Genomic DNA, 19,029 nt, shown 5'->3' on the forward strand with positions numbered 1-19,029 from the left:
AATTGCCATGGGCACGGTGCCCACTTAGTGGGCACTGCTAGTACCGCATCACACAGCAGCCGAAACGAATTTGGGAGTTTAGTGCCTCCAACTCTGAAATGGAATCGCGGATCGCAGAGGGGGTGGCCATAGCGTGCAAGCACTTTGCCGTGACTTTTAAATGCAAAATTTTAACCGAGGTCTCATTTAAGACATCATGAATCACACATTCTCGCACCTCCGATGAGCATAGTTGGCTGTGTATGGTGCGAAAGAAGTTCCACATACGTAGATGCATAAGACAACTTGTGATAACATCTTAAATGAGAAACTTGTGACCGTGCTCAAAGCAGGAACAATTGAGAAGGCAATCAATACAGTAAATAATGAACTGACCTACATACAGTAGCTAACGCAAGTTCTGGGAGGGGCATGCAATTGATTTATTTCACTAAAGCTTTCGCTCGGTTATGTTTTTAAATGTAATGGCACAGGCAACCTCTTAAATCCTTTCTCTTGTAAAACCTGTTGTTAAATATATACAAGCTGGCATGCCAATCACCAACGATACAAATCAAACAACAGTTGCCCCCCCTCCCATTCAAGAATATCAAAAGTTCTGCCGGAATTAGCGTCAAATGCCAAACACAATGGTTGCTGTGGCTCGAGTCGCTGGGACGGTTCGTGCGTCTTCCTCTTTGTTCGCCCTTCACCAAGTATGGCGAAGAGAGTGGCCAAGTTGTAGCCGTGCTCTATTCCCGGACCTGCTGGGCCACTGGCAGATTGCGATCACATCGGCAAGGCCTTCTCATTGAATTTACTGCACTGGCGCTGTCTGTTTGCTGACTAGTAGGGGATCAGGCGACGCTTACTCACAGATATCTGGCGTTCTTCTCCTCAAAGCGTCATTGCCCTCTGCAAAATGCGTCATTGGGTCTGAGAAGTCGAGCACACGCTAAGCCGTTTGCCATATGTCATCATCCACCCCCGACTGCAGGCTACGGCGCGGGGTGCTTTGATAAGAGAGGCGCAAGGTCCAGTCCCCCCTCGTTAAGACTCTTTCCAGACGATGACCCCCCGGCAAGGACACGAGCGAGAGTCTTCGTGGCAAGCGGAGCTGCTGGATGGCACAGGGACAGCTCGGTCCATGGGGTGTCTCCCAGGAGGCCCAGCCAAGGCTCAAACTCGCAAGCTGGCTCTCGGAGCAGGAAATCGGGTAGAAATTCGAGTACCTGGTCAACTGAGTTGAATTAATAATGTGTACATCACACTGATCAGTGTGGGATGGTGGATATTAAGTTGGCAGGGCAGGACTAGTTCGGATATCACGAGCCACTGATGTGTAAGCCATGGCTGAGAATCGAAATCCGGTTGCAGGATTGATAGCGCAGTGCCGCTCACTCATGGCTGAGCCACTGCTCTACCACGCAGTTGAATTCCAGAACTTTATTCCCGCAGTGAAATTCTTCAACTGTAAGCCATGACCACTTGCTCAGCAAATTGACAATAAATACTTGTGGAGAGTCAATTTCTACCTGCAATGAAGGGGTAGACTGTAGTGTTATATTGCTTGGCTGCATGCAAAAACATACGAAAAAAGTTGCTCTTCTGCCACTCGATTAGGTGTAAGTTGTGATTGGTCAGCATTTTTGTAGTGCGCACGCCGGCTCAGATTTGTTTGCTCAGTTTTTTTCTTCTTCTAAATTGCCAGCGAATCTGCTCGGAACGTGAGAGGCCTGTGCGCTAGAGCGAGGGGAAATAAACAGCGTTAATGGTTTGGGTTGTGTGGGCTCTGAGAGGGCGGGGGGGGGCCTCGCTGTGGCCCCCCACGTGCGGAGCAAGGCCTTTGATCCGCTGGAATGCACATTGCACTGCCGAGCGACGCTCACGTTGTGGACTCGGGGCCCCTCTCTCCGTGGCATCGGCCTCTGTGCAAGGCCCCTGTGCACCCCCCCCCCCCCACGCATGAACTTGCAGTTGTCAAGCAAGCGGACGCCAAATTGTGTTGTGGGTAATCACCACACGGCCAAGAGGGAAACCCCGTACGCCACACACAGCGCCGTGGATGCGATCTAGGAGGCCAGTAGCTGACACTTTGCGTCATCGAGGCTGGTGAGATCATAAGTGAACATGGTCGGGGAGGTGTGTTTGTGTGTGGAGTGGAATTGCAGGTGGGTGGAGTGGAATTGCAGGTGGGTGGAGTGGTGTTACTCATTTCCTTGCGTGTGGGATGAGAAATGGTCGCTAAAACACCGCACAATTGGTGGAGTTCTTGCTAACAGTGTTTCACGGTTTATGTTTCACAATTGAAATTGTATTGTGTTTATGTTATCGGAGTGTTGATATTTTTAGACTATCTGTCACCCACAATGCCGTTTTCACAAACACTAAATCCGTGCGACAAAGGCAATATTATATATAGAGCTTTCGTCTAGTCTGGCTGGCAGCCCCATGATTAATGTTTAACTCAAGTAAACAACTCATGGCAGTGCCAAGTGATTAATGCTGTGTTGTGATGGCCACACTGAGGCGGTGCTGATAAAAGTTAGTGACACCCCGGCACACACATGGGTCATGGTGTCATTTTTATAACCCTCAGGAATTTGGAGTTTAGACCAGGTGAGGTAATTTCAACCGTGACGCCACCAAACACATCTCAGTGTGCACGCCAACGCCAACGGACGGTTGCCGCAACCTAGGCAAACGGAGACATTCAGCGCCACTTATTGTCGTGACAACTCTTTTCTCATCATTTCGTTTCGTCGCCTCGCCCCTGGCAGACTCGGCGAGGACGCAGCGAAGGCACGGACGATGTTCGGGCAGCGGCTATAACGTGCGAGAACTTCCACCGCCGCCGCCGCCATAATGGAGCTGTTGGGAACGTCACGCCTTCGATGGTGCCGCTGGGTGGAGGCGACGTCGTTCGTGCGTGTGGCGCTGGTGCTTGGCGCCGCGGCGGTCACGCTGGGGGACTCGCACGACGGCTCATGCTCGCGCAAGGAGCACCCGCGCACGGCACACCAAGGTCAGTCAGCCAACACTCGCTCACCTGCATCAGGCCCAGGCTATTACTGGTGTTGGGACAGAAATGGGTGGTGTTGATCCAACGTTACTCAACGTTGACCCAGCACTGGCCCAAAATTGAGTAAACCTTTACCCAGCATTGCCTATTTTTTTACCGAACATTGGCCTAGTATTGACTCAACTTGGCCTGAGATTTGCCCAACATTGGCCTAAAATATATCCAATTTGACCAAACATAGTCCCAATATTTTACCAAACAATGGCTCAACATTGCCCAACATTCACTCAATACTTTGTCTATCTGGAAACTGGTTCGCACGAAATGAAGTTCAGAAAATTTATTTTCAAGTGTACTACGACAGCTGTTTCTCTCAAATGGTCACTCATCTTTTGAAGCATTTTGAAGTCCCACTATCAACTATAATTGTCCAGAAGGCCTATCAGCTGCAATGTCAAGATCTACTTTTCCTTTAATTAAAAAATATCATCCTACTTTGATATTTACCTGCTGTGCAGTAATACAATATTGTAGGCACTGGTTGTGATTTATAGCTTAGAGAAGACAGGAAGGAGATTTGATTTGTTTTTCTGGGATGGCATTTGTAACCGTCAGTAAAATAATATACTTTCCCTGTCTCTTTGTTCTGAAGGAGGATCATTGCAAAAGTATTAGCTTGGAAAGATTTTTAGTTGTAATGCAGTGTTTGTTCATGATTACTAAGGCTTTATTTTGAACATGTACGTTGAGTATTTTAAACATTTTATCTACTCTAATTATTGCACAGAAATAAATACTGTAATGCTGATTACTGGGTGGCGCTTGTGTTGGCAATGAACACAAAGGGAGGTCGTTGTGAATGTGTCTGGCTTAAAGGAACACAAAGTCATTTTACAAGCCCTGTCTTGTGATGGTCATGCATCTAATAAGAGCCCGTTGTTTCGTTATGAAGAACTATTTGCGATAAATAAACTGTTCATGCAGCACAGCAAAACAATTTGGCTTACTCATATTCCGAGCGAAAAACAACAACAGGCCTACAGCTGCTCTAGGAGCTGTGCTCAACGGAGGCGTTGGTGCGATCGCTCCTGCCTAACTCCCCACACTCAGACCCGCCGTACCTCGAGCGAGTCGTAAAGCCACCGCCACTTCTGCTGCACGCACACACGCACGTACGAGTCCCGCGGACACATCTGGTTTCGGGAATTTACTGACACAAATAAACAAGTGGCACTCAAGCCATGGCGGTGAGACTGGCCCCGGCCAGCTCATGTGTGAAGTGCTAATTGTGAGAACTGCCTGCAGAAAGTGAGGTCGCGGGGTGGAGAGGCGGGACATCTGGCTCGTGCTGCGGTGGTCATTAAGCTGGTGCTTGAGACATAAGAGGGAAATTGGAACCGAGTGGGTGTAAATCCCTGGTCTGCAGAAACCCCTTTAAATGGAAGTGTACTTTCCAGCGCGACACAATGATACGGTTTTAGGGGTGGCAGCAAGACGAGTGGCTGGGAGTAGACAGGGGTGTGGATCTTAAACACTCAGCGCTTACTTAAAACGCGTCTTCAATCACTCACTTTTAATAACGAGAGAGAGAGATAAACCGTTGAAACGGCACAGTGGCAATGTGAATGCTAAGCATTCTTTTCTTTATTCAACGCCTTATGGGTGATGTGAAGGAAATATCCCACAAGCAATGGATAATAAAATAAACAAGAAGTAAACCATATTCTTGGTTCTTTCGGTAAAGTCACGTAGAAGGGAAACAATACAATAATAAAAATATAAAACAATACAATTCTCACGACGTTTCGACTTTACCGAAAGAACGAAGAATATGAATCCCTGCAGTCACGAAAGCTTTAAATCAAAACAAGAAGCAAACTCTTAATTGAGTCTGCGAGAAATTGAATTCAAGTATCAATGGACAGTCATCTGTCAAAGAGCCGTGAGACAGCTTCTCCCTATGCGGTAAATACGCAGCGCCTCTAGACCACCCTGGCTTGCCCCGTTGTGCCGAGCATCCCAGGCATGTTGTGCAGTAGCGAGCGCTATATGAAAGGTGCCCGTTGGTATGTATGTATGTTGAACTTTTATCACACCGTACATAGCCAACCACGCCAATCGGAGCTGTGGGGGGAAGGACAACAAACTACTAAATGAAATGAGTTTTCAATCTAGGGTTTGAATGTGCACAGCTTCTGTGACTTCTTAATATCGGAAGCTCCGTAATGTCGGAAGATTCCAAGTTCCAGCTGCCCGCGTGGAATCAACCTTCTCGCCTTGGGCACTAAACCCACTAAATGGGAGTGATGGGATGCACATGCAGCGTTTCATTAATTAATGGAGCATAGATTTCAAACAAGAGCCCCGGAGGCAGGCGGTCGGTCGAGTGAGCCACGGCTGCGGTGGGTTGGAGCGGAGCAGCCGTTTGATGCTATCGCTGCAGGAGTGAGGGATCTCAGTTTACACTCTGCCGTGTCAGAGCACAAAGCGACCTGGGCCGCGGTGGCCGCGGTGGCTGCGGGGACTCCGTGCTCCTGTCATCGTCGTTTCTCGACTCGGGGCGTCGCGTGTCACGCGGGGAAGACACGCTTGGCACGGATCGTGGGTCCCATGCCACCGCGCCTCGCTTAAGCGCGCGCGGGGAGTGATGGCCGTCTTTGCGTGCAGTCGTTCCGCTCACTGTGTGTTTACTAGCTAGTTTCCCAGGAGGATTATTGGCCAAAGCTTCATTTTCCCAGAAATCCCAATGCACCCCATCCTTGCTGAAACTATTTATTCCATCAACAAACACACATGTGTGTGTGTGTGTGTATATATAATTCTAGGGGGAACCAGTGTTTGGTATGGATGTATTTAATGTCAAATAAACGGACGCATCAAACGTTGGTGATTGACTGCGGTGTGGGCATAGCCTTGATATGTTCATCTGTGCAATAAGTCACAACCAGTGGCTCCCTGTGAAGCCGTCGGAGCCTTGGAGAACGACGCCTTCGCCCAACTGGTAGCAATATATTGCTGAAGCAAATGCCGCTGGGTGATATCGGTCTCGAAAGCCCAATAGACCGATGGACTAATGCACAGTTTTTATGTGCAGAAAGAACAGAGTTTAGCTTCAACATGCTTTTACCCATAACGCTGCACAACAGGGCGTAATGTGTTTCTGTTCTTGTCTTGTCCATATACCGTGGCATGTTGGTGGCAGACCAGGGGGGTAGATGAGGGGCCCTTTTTCGGCCTCACCAAAGGAGTTGTGAGCAGGAGGCTGTCGTAAGGTGAGAAAGCCCCCTCTGGAACAGTTTACCACACTCCGGGAAGGGGGTTGGATCAAAATTAGTATTTTTTTTCCCTCTTAGACCAGCTTTTGCAGCTGTAGGTGATTGCTTCCAGATTTCGTGCACAAACAAAAATGTCCGAGTGAAAGTAACACTCGATGTGTTTCGCTGTTTCAGTTTGTGTTTTACTTACAGCGCCACTGTCCACAGTTTCTCTCGTTCTAAGTATGTGGAGCGCAGTCCTCCTTCCCCCGCGGGCCTCCCCATTGAGGCTGGGCATTGCCGGGTTGCATGCGTGCGTTCTCTCTGATGTTCAACTTAGATATCGCATGGAAATGACGCACTCGGGTTTTTTTTTGCCTTATGGTCCACTGCCCAGCACGCGTGGCAGGGTATGTGTGTTAATGTGTACACACACAGAACAAAACTGCAAGCCTTGTTCGTGGAGGTGGGAAGCATACGCAGGGTCAGAAGTGTGGCGCACATTTTTGGCATTTTCAGAAATTCCATCCAAGGAATGTAAATCACGGTGATGTGTCTACTCCGTGCTCCGTTTACTTGGGAGGGGATAAACATGAAACATCGCTGGTGCCGCACGATCTGCCTCGACACACGACCACCTTTTCTTCACCCAAGATTGTGACCTCTACCACGTGTCTCGCAAAGCATCTTTAGAGGTTAGAGTTAAAAAGAGAAAAAATTAATGACTCGAGTCTTGAGCCCTCTGTGCTGGTGCTTTGCCCCTTTTGACATGCTCTGCTCCCACCCACACTCGGGGCCCTGACCCCTGTTACCCCCTGCTGTGCACAGATCTGGCTCCGTGGCTGCACGAATTCACCTTCCCCGCTGCCCTCAACTACTCCCAGTTGACGATCGACCCTGCCCGCGCCCAGCTCATTGTGGGGGCCAGGTAATGCTGACCTTAGGCTCGTGGCCCCATCACACCGCGCTTTCCACCACGCCTCACCGGGACCCCACCACCGAGCACCAGGGCTGCACCACCCACCCCGAGACCCTGGGTGGCCTGCCCATGCTGCAAGTAGCACCGCAATCGTGGTTGTTGCACAGCTGCTTTTTTTTTTGACAACATGACATGTTGTTCGTGGTCTTTTCTGGAGCTTACTCCCTCACTAATATTGGAGTCCTGCTCATAGCGTCTCCCGTTTTGAACGTCGCTGTTTCCGCAGCAGTGGTGAGGTATTATATTTAAAGGCGGGAATGCGACGTTTCATTTACATTTTGCTTTATTTTTCAGATATTCAATTTTGATTGGAGATCTCATGGCAGTAGGGAAAATTTAAGTGGGGTTTCTGTAGTCGTGGAAGGTGGCACACTGTGCTCCCAGCTACGGGTCGGTTGAAATCTTGAGCCATTTACTCCTTCTTGACTCTGCCTCTTTCCCAGTATGAAGGTCACACCATGGCAAGCTGATTGGCATACTGCTTGTGGTGGGGTAAAAGTGTAGCTGCCCGATTAGTTCCGAAGTTAACCTTTTTTTTTTCAGTAAAAAACACAACACTAGCAGAGCAGATTACGACAAAGATACAAACAAACACACGCTTACATATCGTGCTTAATCACCAGTTTCAGTAACGTTGACAGTTTTTTTTATCCATTTTCTAGGAACTATCTGTTCAGACTCAGCCTGGCCAACCTCTCCTTAATTCAGGTGAGTGTCATTCTATTTAAATGACCATGCACAGGGAATGGTGGGAGGGGGGGGGCTAAAGAGTGAATGGCGATGAATTCCACCGATATGCACGCATAAACACGCGCAGAGCCAACAGGAGGCGAGTGTTTGTGTAAAATAAAAAACTGAGCTCTGGCGGTGGCGGTGGCCGCGGCATGTACGATGCCCCGTTGGTGTTTGTACAGCCTTTGTGCTGCTGTGCCGAGCGCGGTGAGCAACGCACTCCCAAAACACCGCTGCGCTTCGTTTCACCGCGCGGCACCCAACTCCCCAGGCCGCCGGGCCACAAGGCTCGGGGAGTGGGCGAGGGAAGAGGGAGAGGGCGAGAGAGAGCCGTCGTGTTTGTGTGCGACCCACCCATGATGGGGCTCCGGTCAGGGGTGCAGCGATAGCGGTGTTGTGGAGTTGGCAAAGGAGGATGAGGCGGGGGGTGAGTTCTGGTCAGGTTAGTGGGAAGGAATTGCTCAGGGTGGGGATGGTGGGTGGAGACTGCAGGGATGGTGAGAAGGTGAGCGGGTGATGGTGGGAGTTAATACTCCGCACCCAAAAGAAAAATCACTCGGTGCTTCTCAAAAAACGTGCAGTGAGATGGCTAACAGCAGCCAAGGGCTGATTGGGTTGATTCCTGACCAACTTTCCGTCCCACTGTTCTTAAGTCCAACAAATCCTGTAAGCATGGATTAAATTGCAGGTTACTTGCTCAAATCGCTTTCTTTTGAATTCGAGCAAAAGACGTTCATTGACATTTTTTCCCACAAGCCACATTCGAAGTCAACTTTTCCACGTGTAATGTTGACTTTTTAAAGTGCAGCCGGCCAACGCACTGGGCTGAAGAGGATGCACTGTGAAGTGTCGACAGGAGGAGCACCTTCTCTCGAATTGCGCACATCGAGCCTCCGTGCCTTTACAGCCAGAGCACATCTGGTTTCGGCTCTTGGGTCGCATAGAGGCTGGTTCATTGAGGGGGCAGCTGCTGTCAGGAGGCCCCACTCAGTGTGTGTATTTGTGGCCTTTATCCCGAACTCTGAGCCACTGCAGGACAGATCGTGAATCCACTTTGTCTGGGAGACGGCCAACATGAGAGGACTAGCGCGTGCACCGCCATCTCTCTCGCATGAGTGAGGGAGATGGTGATTAAAGACCAGGTTACCTTGGCATTGGTCTGCACAATAAACAAGTCATTTGTCCGAGACCTTTCAAGTCCAGGGGGTTGGTGTTCTTATTTTCTTACGATTGTACGTCTCTTTTTGGAAGATGTAAAAATAAAAAATTCGGATACATTTTGAATGGTTGCGTTGTGGCTTAGCTTTTACTGGCACGCAGTGAAAGTTATGCAAAACGTCAGAGCCAGGAATTAAATCCTTTTCCTTGTGTTTCGAGTCCGGCAATCGCAGCCAGATGGCTGGTTCTCATTTTACGCTAACTTTGGCCTCCATTATAGGTGACAGAGTCAGTTTTTTTGCAAAAGAATTACGCCTTGGTTTGTCAGCACCATGCCATAGACTTTTCTCTGTAAAAAAAAGTTTATATTTATAGCACATTAACTTTCACTTTGTTGCTTGCATATGCATTTCCAGTGTTTATTCAAACATATAAAACTAGTGTCTATGTTCATCTTTGCCTAGCGAACTGGTGCACATTCATCATCCATGGACCATGGGTCAAGGTTGCTGGATTATGCTCAGATCTCCTGCTTGAGAGATACCCACATGCACGTGCAAATATTTTCACGCTTGAGGCAGTGCAGCAAATCAGTTGCCGATTTACCTGCGCAGCATTTGAGGCATCATCTCTTCACACGCATTTGTTTTCTCCCCACACACTCCGGTTTTCCTCGCACATACAAAAATAGGCAAACACTAAATTTTGATATGTTGGCCCAAAGTAGGAATCTCTTGAAAGCTTCTTGGATTAACAAATAAGCAACCCCCTTTTTCTTCGCCAAATAAATTCCTATCCTCACATCCCAAGGGTTGCCATGCGAGACGTCTCTCGGCCTCTCTTCTTGGTATCTCACGTTCGCGCTGTGACCCAAAATCTATCAGCAGCAGGGACGGGGGACGGCGGTGGGTGGTGGGAGGGGGGAGGGAGTGAACGGCAGGATTCTCGGTGAGATTTGCCACGTGGAAGAGCTGCTCCCCGCCAGGGTCGTCGGTGAGGTCGAGGGTCGTCGGCGAGGTCGAAGGTCGTCAGTAAGAAACTTGCTGTGGCCGTGCGGGGGCTGAGCCATGCACCACCAGTCCCGATCATCCACAGCTGTGTAAATCGCTGATTTTTCAGGTGTTAGGAGGATGCGGGAAGACAAAGGCAGCTGTGAATTCTGCCTTAATTTAGTGGTTGAGGTGCGAGTGGAGGAGAGGTTCGTGAAGTGCGGTTACTTTTGCGGAGGCCACTCGGAGCTCGGTGCTGAGACACCGGCGTTTGGACCTCGCTGTGTCGGGAGCTGCTGCGACATCTCAGCCGAGACCCTGCAGGGCCCGGCTCTGTCACACTCTCTGTCAAGGAAAGACACGGTAGAGGTACAAAGAGAGAGAGAGAGACAAAATGAGGGAGTCATATCAACTGCACCGAGGAATCTTCCACAAGTAAAATATCCATTATATAACAAATACTAGTGTCTGTTATGCTACATAATCGGCAAAAAGTGTGAAAATATTATGCACGTTTAAAGTCAAGTAAAAGATATATCCGCAAAAAAAATACTGCAGTGCTTCTTCGTGTTGGGATTTGAATACTGGAATGTTTTTCCAAATGAAAAGAAGAAAGTGAAAAAAGAAGACTTTCCGTTCGTAAAGAATGATCGAGTGGCTACCGACGTATGGCTCGGTTCTGGTTGAGCGGAGAGGTAGCTCGGCCTTTCAGCGGCGCGCACGAGAGCGCATGGACGCGCGCGAGAGCGCACGGACGCGCGGGACCCGGGCGTGCTTTGGGAGTGCCGGGAGAGACTCGCGTGCGACCCTCCCGTGCCACCTGCGTGATCGCTCGTGCTCACCGTGACGCTCCCCGCATGGACGCGTTCGCGCGGTGACAGATCGTTTCAACGGAAAACCACCGCCACTTTTGCGACTTGCCGGTGCGGTGGCTCGAGTCCATAAAAAAACGGATTTTCTTGATAGCATTAGTGCCGCTCCTTGCCAATGGGACTCGGCGAAGTTGAAAGTGGTCCAAATTTGTGTGTTTTAAACAAATGCTGCTGCGGTGCGTGCTTCTGAAAGAATGTCCACGGGTCAAAGTGTTGGATATTATTTCGTTTATTTCAATGAGGCAAATCCTCTTGCCCGTTCTTTGGAAGAGTCCCCCTCTCCCCTCGATGCGCTTTGCTCGTCCAGTTTGAGTGCTGCTTTTAGTTGGAGGCTGGGTGGAGTCCACCAGGCACCGTTTTGTTGCCCAGGTGGCTGTGGAGCTTTGGCTGTTCTCGGGGGGCGCGAGACAAATCCATCACGCAGAAAGCCTCCGAGCGTATTTTCCCAAAAATCCGGCCAAGCGCCCCACTTTTGGGCGCAAAGGTCACACGAAAAGCAAAACAATAGGCGGTGGGAGCAGCTGGATCGGGTTACCTGCACAGCCGCTTGGCACGCCCCGCGACACGCGAGCACAACGCGCTCCCTCCCTCTCCCTGGCTCGTTCGCGTGCCACCTTACCAAGCTGATCGTCCACCTTGACGCGGCAGTGCCTGGGAAATGGTCGATCCTGTTCCCCGCAGGAGGGCGACAGTGCCGTGCACCTGGTTTTGTCAACACCTGGTTTCATCAGCAGTTCAACTGAGTGGGGTTTTTTTTTCTCCCGACCATGGCGGCAGTGCGAGCGCCATGTGGGGAGGGAGGGTCGTGGGCTCCTGATAGACGGGGGGCGGGGGGGGTTTCTCGCCCTCCTCCCACTGCAGGTTCAGGGCCATGCTGCCTTTACATGCGGGATGGGGGCGGGGGAGCATCCGTGCATTGGAGCTTTGCCAGATTTTATCAAAAACATTACCATTTCACAACTAACTGTTTTTTCGTCGTTGGTGATATGCCAAATTTTGCTGATTTTTGTCCAGCAAACTTCCTCATTTAACTGCACATTGGATTTTAACCCATGCCCGTGTGCATTTGGGAACACAGAATGCACCATAACAAGCCGCTGCTTATGTGACCTTCACTATCAAGTAAAGAACATTTTATTCCGCACATTTGGAAACTGCAGTGCACAGTGTGAGCAGAACGGTTTGGCTGAGGATGAGTTAATGGCTTATTTAACCAACAAACACCTGGAACAGAGCATCTGAAGTTATTATTGAACTGCTAACGCTGGGAGGAGGATCATTCCCTGACTCGGGGACGCTTCCAGAGGAGGGATCAGAGCTTCACAAATGCCAGCTGGGAATTTATTTATGCCACAGAGAATTCTCGCTGCACGTGCCGTCCAAAGTCGACTCAGAATTTCCGCAGACTTCCTCTCCAGCCATTTTTTGTGGTGAACGTAAAGCAGAATGGCACATCTCTGTGTTATTAAGCAGTCACTCACTTCCTCAATAACTCTGATAAATAAGAGACCTCTTCATGGCTCAGAGAAGATCTTATTTTCATTCTTAATGGATTTTTTTTAATCAGTGTATTTCCACAAAAACACGATAGCTCGCCATGAAAAACAAGAGAGCTGGCATATTAGGGTGAGCAATAATGAACGTTGACATGTCTGCCGTTGAGCGCTTGCCAGCATCTAACAAGCGGTGCCGAGGGTCGGAAGGCCTCCTTCGTCAATCGAGGCCGCGTAGACGAGAGCGGAGAGCGTGCAAGTAATCTGGCCTGGTGGAGGCTCAAGCAGCCTTCCTGCGGCGTTGTTTGGACGTGGTGGAACGCTGTCTCCTCTCTGCGTGCCTGCAGCGAAGATGTGGAAAAGGGGAGATGGAGGCAGGAGCATTTTAACTGCACCTGACACTCTTGGCCACTGCCCTGTTTATGCAGGCGGTGCGGCGGAAGAGCTCCGCTCTTTGTAAGCAGCGGCGCCCGGAGCCAAAGAAATGAGCTCGTGAAAAACGCCGCCCCGGACTCATCTCGGTGATCGATCTGCACCGTAAACAATTGTCTGGCACGATCGCCGTGCGCCGTAACATGGCCGTTTCCATCAACGCCACGCAGCTCGGGCTCGAGTTGTGTGGAGGAGGCGAGGCGGTGGTTCGGGGCCTGTGGAGCGGGCGGAAGATCTGCCAGGCGCACAGATGACTGCCGATGCTTGGAGAGGCAGCCTGGTCTCGTTTGAGTGTTTTTAAATTCCACAAGTCACGCACTCTGTGCCCAGTGTTTGTTGTGGCAGAGCCTTCACGGCAGAAGAGCGCTTGCAGTTTTACGCTTGTTCACTTGCGTGCATTGGCCGAAATTATTTTGTTTGTCCTGTATTCCCCCAGTTGTGTTTACGCTGACAACAAAACATCCTCACCTAACTTTTCCCTACCCACCTCCAGTAACACGGTTCTCATAAAGCATTTGTAGTGACGGAAAAAATAGACGAACACAAATGCACAAAAACATCACCGATCAAGAGTGGAGTGCGGAGGTCACCCTGCTGTTGTCATTTTTTTGAGCGCTCGGACGCACTCAGTGTCCGCTCGCGCGTGCTGGGTTACGGCGAGCGTGTCATCTGTCGTGCGCATCACCGTCTGAGACCGGGTTTCTCCCCACCACGGGGCCGCCTGTGCCGTCCGGAGTTCGCGTGGCGCTCGCTGTTGTTTTCCTTTCGCGTTGGGAAACCTCGAGAGCTTTTCCCACGCATCAGAGTTGATCGCTTCTGTCAGGTGTCTTCCAGAGAGGCAACAAACCAAAACAGAGCGTTCACATCTAGCCTCTCTGTTAGAAATTGCCTCTTTCAGCCGGTTTGAGAAGGAAAAATGCAGCCCAAAATCAAATCCATCGTAAAATTTAAGGGTGCTTTCGTTTGTTGCGATGGTCAGGCACAGGGCAGGAGCTGACATGGAGCTCGGAGAGGGCTGGCCACCATTGTGACCACTGTCACGAGGAGATTTCTGGGGTGCCGCGGTTGCGAGATGTTATCCGCCTCGCCTGGTAGTCAGGAGGTCGTGGGTTCGATCCTGACCTTGACGCATGTATACTTGGGAGTTTGCATTTTTTATCGACGTCCATCGGTGTTGCCCTCCACATTTAGAAACATGCATTTGGATTGTATGGATCTTAGACATTCCCACATGGTATAGGCCACTTCAATGAGGCATCATGTGTGGCTAGGTCGATTCTGATAAGGAGCAAATGGCTCAGATGCTGTTCAAGCTTTTCAAGGGGCTGTCTACATTCTTACAGGGAAATGAAAATGTTGAAGGGCAAAGGTTCTTATTCATAACACCTAAATGAATTTTGTGTTATGAAGATGGACCATTACCCAAAATGTCACCTATTATAATTTTCATTTTAAGGCAGTGTAATTGACGAATGTGTTGAACGGTTTCATTATGCGTGATTGTGCTTCACTGCCAACGATGCAGTATCACCAAATAATGTGTTTACATTCTTACAGGGGCTATAGATATCCAGGCACTCTTATAGGCTTGCAAACTACAATAACAGTGTGGCCAAAGCAAATATCGTGGATATGTGTACTCTGGTTGCATTTTAAACACCAGTCAACTCAGCCATATTTGTGACCGGATGTTTAATTATCTAAATTATCCATAATTTTTTTAATGTTAGCAAAATAAACATTTACACAATAAATGTACCGCAAAAACATGCTAAATAGATATTTCCTTCCTTTTGGGGTTTGTATTTTCATCATTCGTGGTTTTTTCATTATTTCCATTCATTCACAAAATGCACTACATTACACACTATTACCCATAATTACATCTTGTTTGTTGGGATTGCATGGTGGCTTCATCATTTTACTGGTCTCTGATTTATAAATGCAAGTGCTTGTCGTGCCAGTCTGTGATGGGCTCAAATTGTAGCTTTTAAGCTGTTTTCCTGTCCACTTTATTTTAATACTCTGTAAGTAGTGCAGCAGGTATATAAAACAATATTGTCGTGCTTCCAACAAAATATATTTTTTTTACTGAAAGTGCTGTACGAAAAAAAATGTTCTCGGAGACTTAAATTACATCATCCACTGCACAATAACGATCAGTCTCTGCCCTTGGTTGACGATAAAGTTCCCATGCTGCTCTTGGATAGAAACCTCGTATTACACAGCAGGTGCATTGCAATTTTCTGTCACAAGAACAATATTTATTTTTAGGGACAATTATCGCCCCTACAGTAATGAATGAATTACTTTAAATCACCGACGGCTCACGCCAAAACAAACTCGAATTACAGTGCAACTCTGATGGGAGGAAAGAAAATCTATTAACAACAGCATCCGCAGAGACGCTTGCAACACAATAGCACGCGTAATGCCCTGTTAAGGTTTGCCATATTATGATCTCATTCACTGGACATTTTTTCAGCTCCGCCAAAACATGACCGTTTGGGTTCAGACTCATGGCGAGTGCCATGAGAAAGTAAAAAAAATAATAAGATAAAGTGATTGAATATCATGTCACCGTGTGGCGGAGAGTGCCTCACGATATTTAGCATTAAGAGAGCCTTGATAAATAGTGCTAGAAATGTTCGAGATGATCGCAGTAGTGACGTGTCTCGCAGCTAGTTTCGTGGCCAGAATTGTTCTGTGGCCATCACCAGTCATAAATAACACTGGTCAACAAAACAAACATTTTTTTCTGGCCTGGACTTTTGCAGCTGTTTTAGACTAATTTCAGGGTGCTGATTACACATCTGATCTCAGATTTGTTCTATCACATCTCATTTTTATGCAATCGGCATACCCCATTTTCATTGATTTTACCCGAAATTAACTCTGTCACTTATGATTGCAAGTTGTTGCGAGTCAGTGACTGCTTTAGTGTTAAAATATGGTGCTGTATTTTTAGGATAGTGTGTTTATAATATAATTTTATGTAGATATCCACATTTATTTAATATTTTTCTTCTACAGTTTTTATTGAAAATGCAATATTTGATATCTCAAAAACCTGATGTGATAGACAAAAACTGATGCCAGATTTGGCATCAGCACCCCAAAATTACCTTAAACCCGTTGGAATACCTTATGCCAGAAAAAGTGTGTTGACCAGTGTAATAATACTGGACTTAACTGGCCACTGCTCTCAACGTGATACAGTATGTGGACTCTGTGCCATGGAGGTCACTTTACGGACAGATAACAACAGCGTGAAACGCCAGAGGTGACGCACGCCCGAGCACGTAGAGGCTCTCTAGGCAAGCATGTTCACGAGTGGTGTGACACGGACCAAGCCGGCAAAGCCAGCAACGAGGAGGTGTTGGAGGAGGAGGTGTTGGAGGAGGAGATATAGACAGGGCTGGGTGTGGCAGGCAGATGGTTTCTCCAAGCGGCCGTGTAACGCGACGCCCTGAGACCCTGCACGGATGACTGTCGCACACCGCGCATGCCGCTCGGTCTTGTCGCGGAGCGACACAATGAGCAAAATGAACCCGACTCGGGCTCCATCCTCCTTGGCAGAATTGTCGGCCCCTTTTTTTCGGAGGCTCTGCGTGCGACGACGGGGCGGCACTTCATTCCCACCGCTCAACTAAAAATAACCCCCTTTGTGCCACTGCCAGCGAGTTGGCCCGCCATGGGCAGCAGTCTCCGTCGTCCACAGGGAGAAGTGGAGGTGGCCCCTCTGCTTTGGTCAGTGGCACACACATTTCATCAAGACCCATCGGACGATTTCTACTGCACCGACGGTGTCAGAAACGATGGCATACTGTCAATAAAACACGCACTCGCCAAGATTCCCTGTTAAATTGTAAAAACAAAATGTGCTGTTCGTGAGCACCTATTGTGTAGATGTTGAACTTCTTTTACACCGTATGCAGCCAACTGTGCTAATCGGAGGTGCGGGGGAAAGGACAACGAACTGAACACAGTTATAAAGAAATGTGCATACCTCAGGTGGCTTGCTAATATCGGCAGGAAGAACATTCCAGATGTTATAATAAGAGCAGCACGATATACAAGGGAGCGATCACCGTACCTAACCACCTTCATTTTCTCACCAAGTACCCATGTTAGGTGAGGTTCACTTCGGAGTAGCTCAGACCAGGTTCAGTTATTATTCGATTCGTTGTGATGGCGAGTATTAAAATACGAGTTGAAAGATAGCAGTACAATGCAATAGCTGCTAAAATACCCCTTCTGGTACAAGCACACACACAGCACTCGCACATAGCAGAAATCTTCCGGCGAGTCATTTTCGTCGAGTGGAACCCCGCGGGGGCCGTGGAATTACAGCTCATCCTCTCTCCGCCCTGCGTGAGCCCGGGCAGTGAAAGCTCGGATTGGCGTCACCTGGAGCCAGGGGGCGGTTCCGTCCGACCCGGAGCACATTCCACTTCGCCAGGTGTCACGGGACGCGCTTCCCCCAGCCTTCCCAAAAAGACACCTTGAAACAACAACCCCTCCCCCCCCCCAAAAAAAGAAAAAAAACACACCGGCTAAAAACTCCCAAAATATGCAAGCGGTCATAATGGACTGGTGATGGATAGAATATATTAAAAAAAAAATCGCACTCAGGTGCATTTTCTTTTTCTTTTATGTTTTCTAAAGGGCGGATACAGCAATCAAAACGACAGTGTTTGTAATAATGTTTAGTCTGAGTGTGGTTTTGTGTTTTGCTGGACTCACACCTTGGTGAGGTGGGGCTCTCGCTTGCCTGGCTTCCATAATGAGCATGACTCCTTTGATGCCCAGATTCAGGCACTCGCAGCGAAAATAACCCATTCGTGTGCTGCTCCATCCTCACCAGAACACTGCTTTGGTTCGATGTTTTAAAAATAATAACTTTCATTCGTTTCCCTCCGTGGCAGTCACTGCTGCTGCTGTCAGGCGATGTGATACGGTTGCTTGTCTGTGTCTCGTTAGATTCCTTAACAACAAAGCTTACCGCTATGCGTGTGACAACAAATGGCAGCTGTGGGGTTGAGTTTTGCCTCCTACAAAAATAACATTTCTAGCACCGATATCTCTCAATAAATATCCACTTTTCTTCACATTACAACAAGGAATGAAATCCTGAGGGTTAACAGATTTTGCAATCTTTACGTGTGCTGTAAGCAAACACATAAAGAAACTAAATTGTTCTTGCCGTCTAAAATAAGAAATTGCAATAATGACTTCTGTGTTCACGAGTTGTGGGTCGCCACAAGCTGCCGATGACAAATATAAGACACACGCAGGATTTAAAAGAATACATTTAGCTGGACTCGAACATCGAAATCAAGAGATTAGAGCGGTTGTGGCTGCCTCGTTACCGGAAGGCCTCCTCTGCGTGCGTGCGCAGGCGAGCGAGTGGGACTGTGACGAGACGACCAGGAGGTCCTGCTACAGCAAGGGCAAGTCGGAGGTGAGCCTCGCCACGAGCACAGCCGGCGTCGTGAGCCTGCCCAGCGTTCGCTGGGCATGCCGAACGAGTCGTATAAACCGTGGGCAGGCATTTATGGTGGCCGAAGTTAAAGCATTTATCTGTCCGATGATGTTCGTGCTCTGTAAGTGTGTTGTGATATCATGTGCTGTGCCATCACGTCCTATTTTGCGCCAATGACGTCTACGCAAAATGCAAATGCCGGAATTTGTGGAGTAATTCCCACAGCACCTTTTGTTGTTGCTCACAAAGCGATGCAGCGAGTCGCCCCTTCCCAAGTTCCCACCGTGCCTCTGCAAGGGCTGCGCGTCTGCACCGTCGAATCAAATCGGAACCGCTTAAGCTTGAGAAGCATGACTCAATTTTAGAGGCAAACTTTCTCCAGGGTGTGCGTGTTGTCATGGAGCTCTGAGGAGGCATATTTGTCGTGATAAGGCCATTGATAAAATTAAATATTTACGATGATAACGATGACCTCTTTGGGTAGTCAGCTCGAGGCGACCGACATTTACACACGTTCATATGTCGCCAGAAAATCCAAAACATCACCAGCTGGGTCATTCTAACGTCTTGGCTGGATTGCTCGTAAATGGCCATGAAGGGAGAAAATATTGACTGATAATGATAACGAAGACCT

The 19,029-nt window shown here is 48.6% G+C and overlaps 1 protein-coding gene across 2 annotated transcripts in view; it reads left to right on the forward strand.

Moving 5' to 3' along the window:
• LOC144717420 (semaphorin-5A-like) overlaps nucleotides 1-19,029 on the forward strand; it is a 62,940-nt gene that overhangs the window by 23,915 nt on the left and 19,996 nt on the right. For both annotated transcript variants that reach the window (XM_078592844.1, XM_078592843.1), the window contains exons 2-5: nucleotides 2,760-3,004; nucleotides 7,084-7,183; nucleotides 7,897-7,942; nucleotides 18,312-18,374. In XM_078592844.1, the coding sequence (XP_078448970.1) occupies nucleotides 2,845-3,004; nucleotides 7,084-7,183; nucleotides 7,897-7,942; nucleotides 18,312-18,374 (369 nt within the window). In that variant the 5' untranslated portion in view covers nucleotides 2,760-2,844. The remainder of the gene's footprint in view (nucleotides 1-2,759; nucleotides 3,005-7,083; nucleotides 7,184-7,896; nucleotides 7,943-18,311; nucleotides 18,375-19,029) is intronic.

The sequence above is a fragment of the Lampetra planeri genome, chromosome 1 (assembly GCF_965212315.1).
Source record: "Lampetra planeri chromosome 1, kcLamPlan1.2.h2, whole genome shotgun sequence".
Taxonomy (NCBI): domain Eukaryota; kingdom Metazoa; phylum Chordata; class Hyperoartia; order Petromyzontiformes; family Petromyzontidae; genus Lampetra; species Lampetra planeri.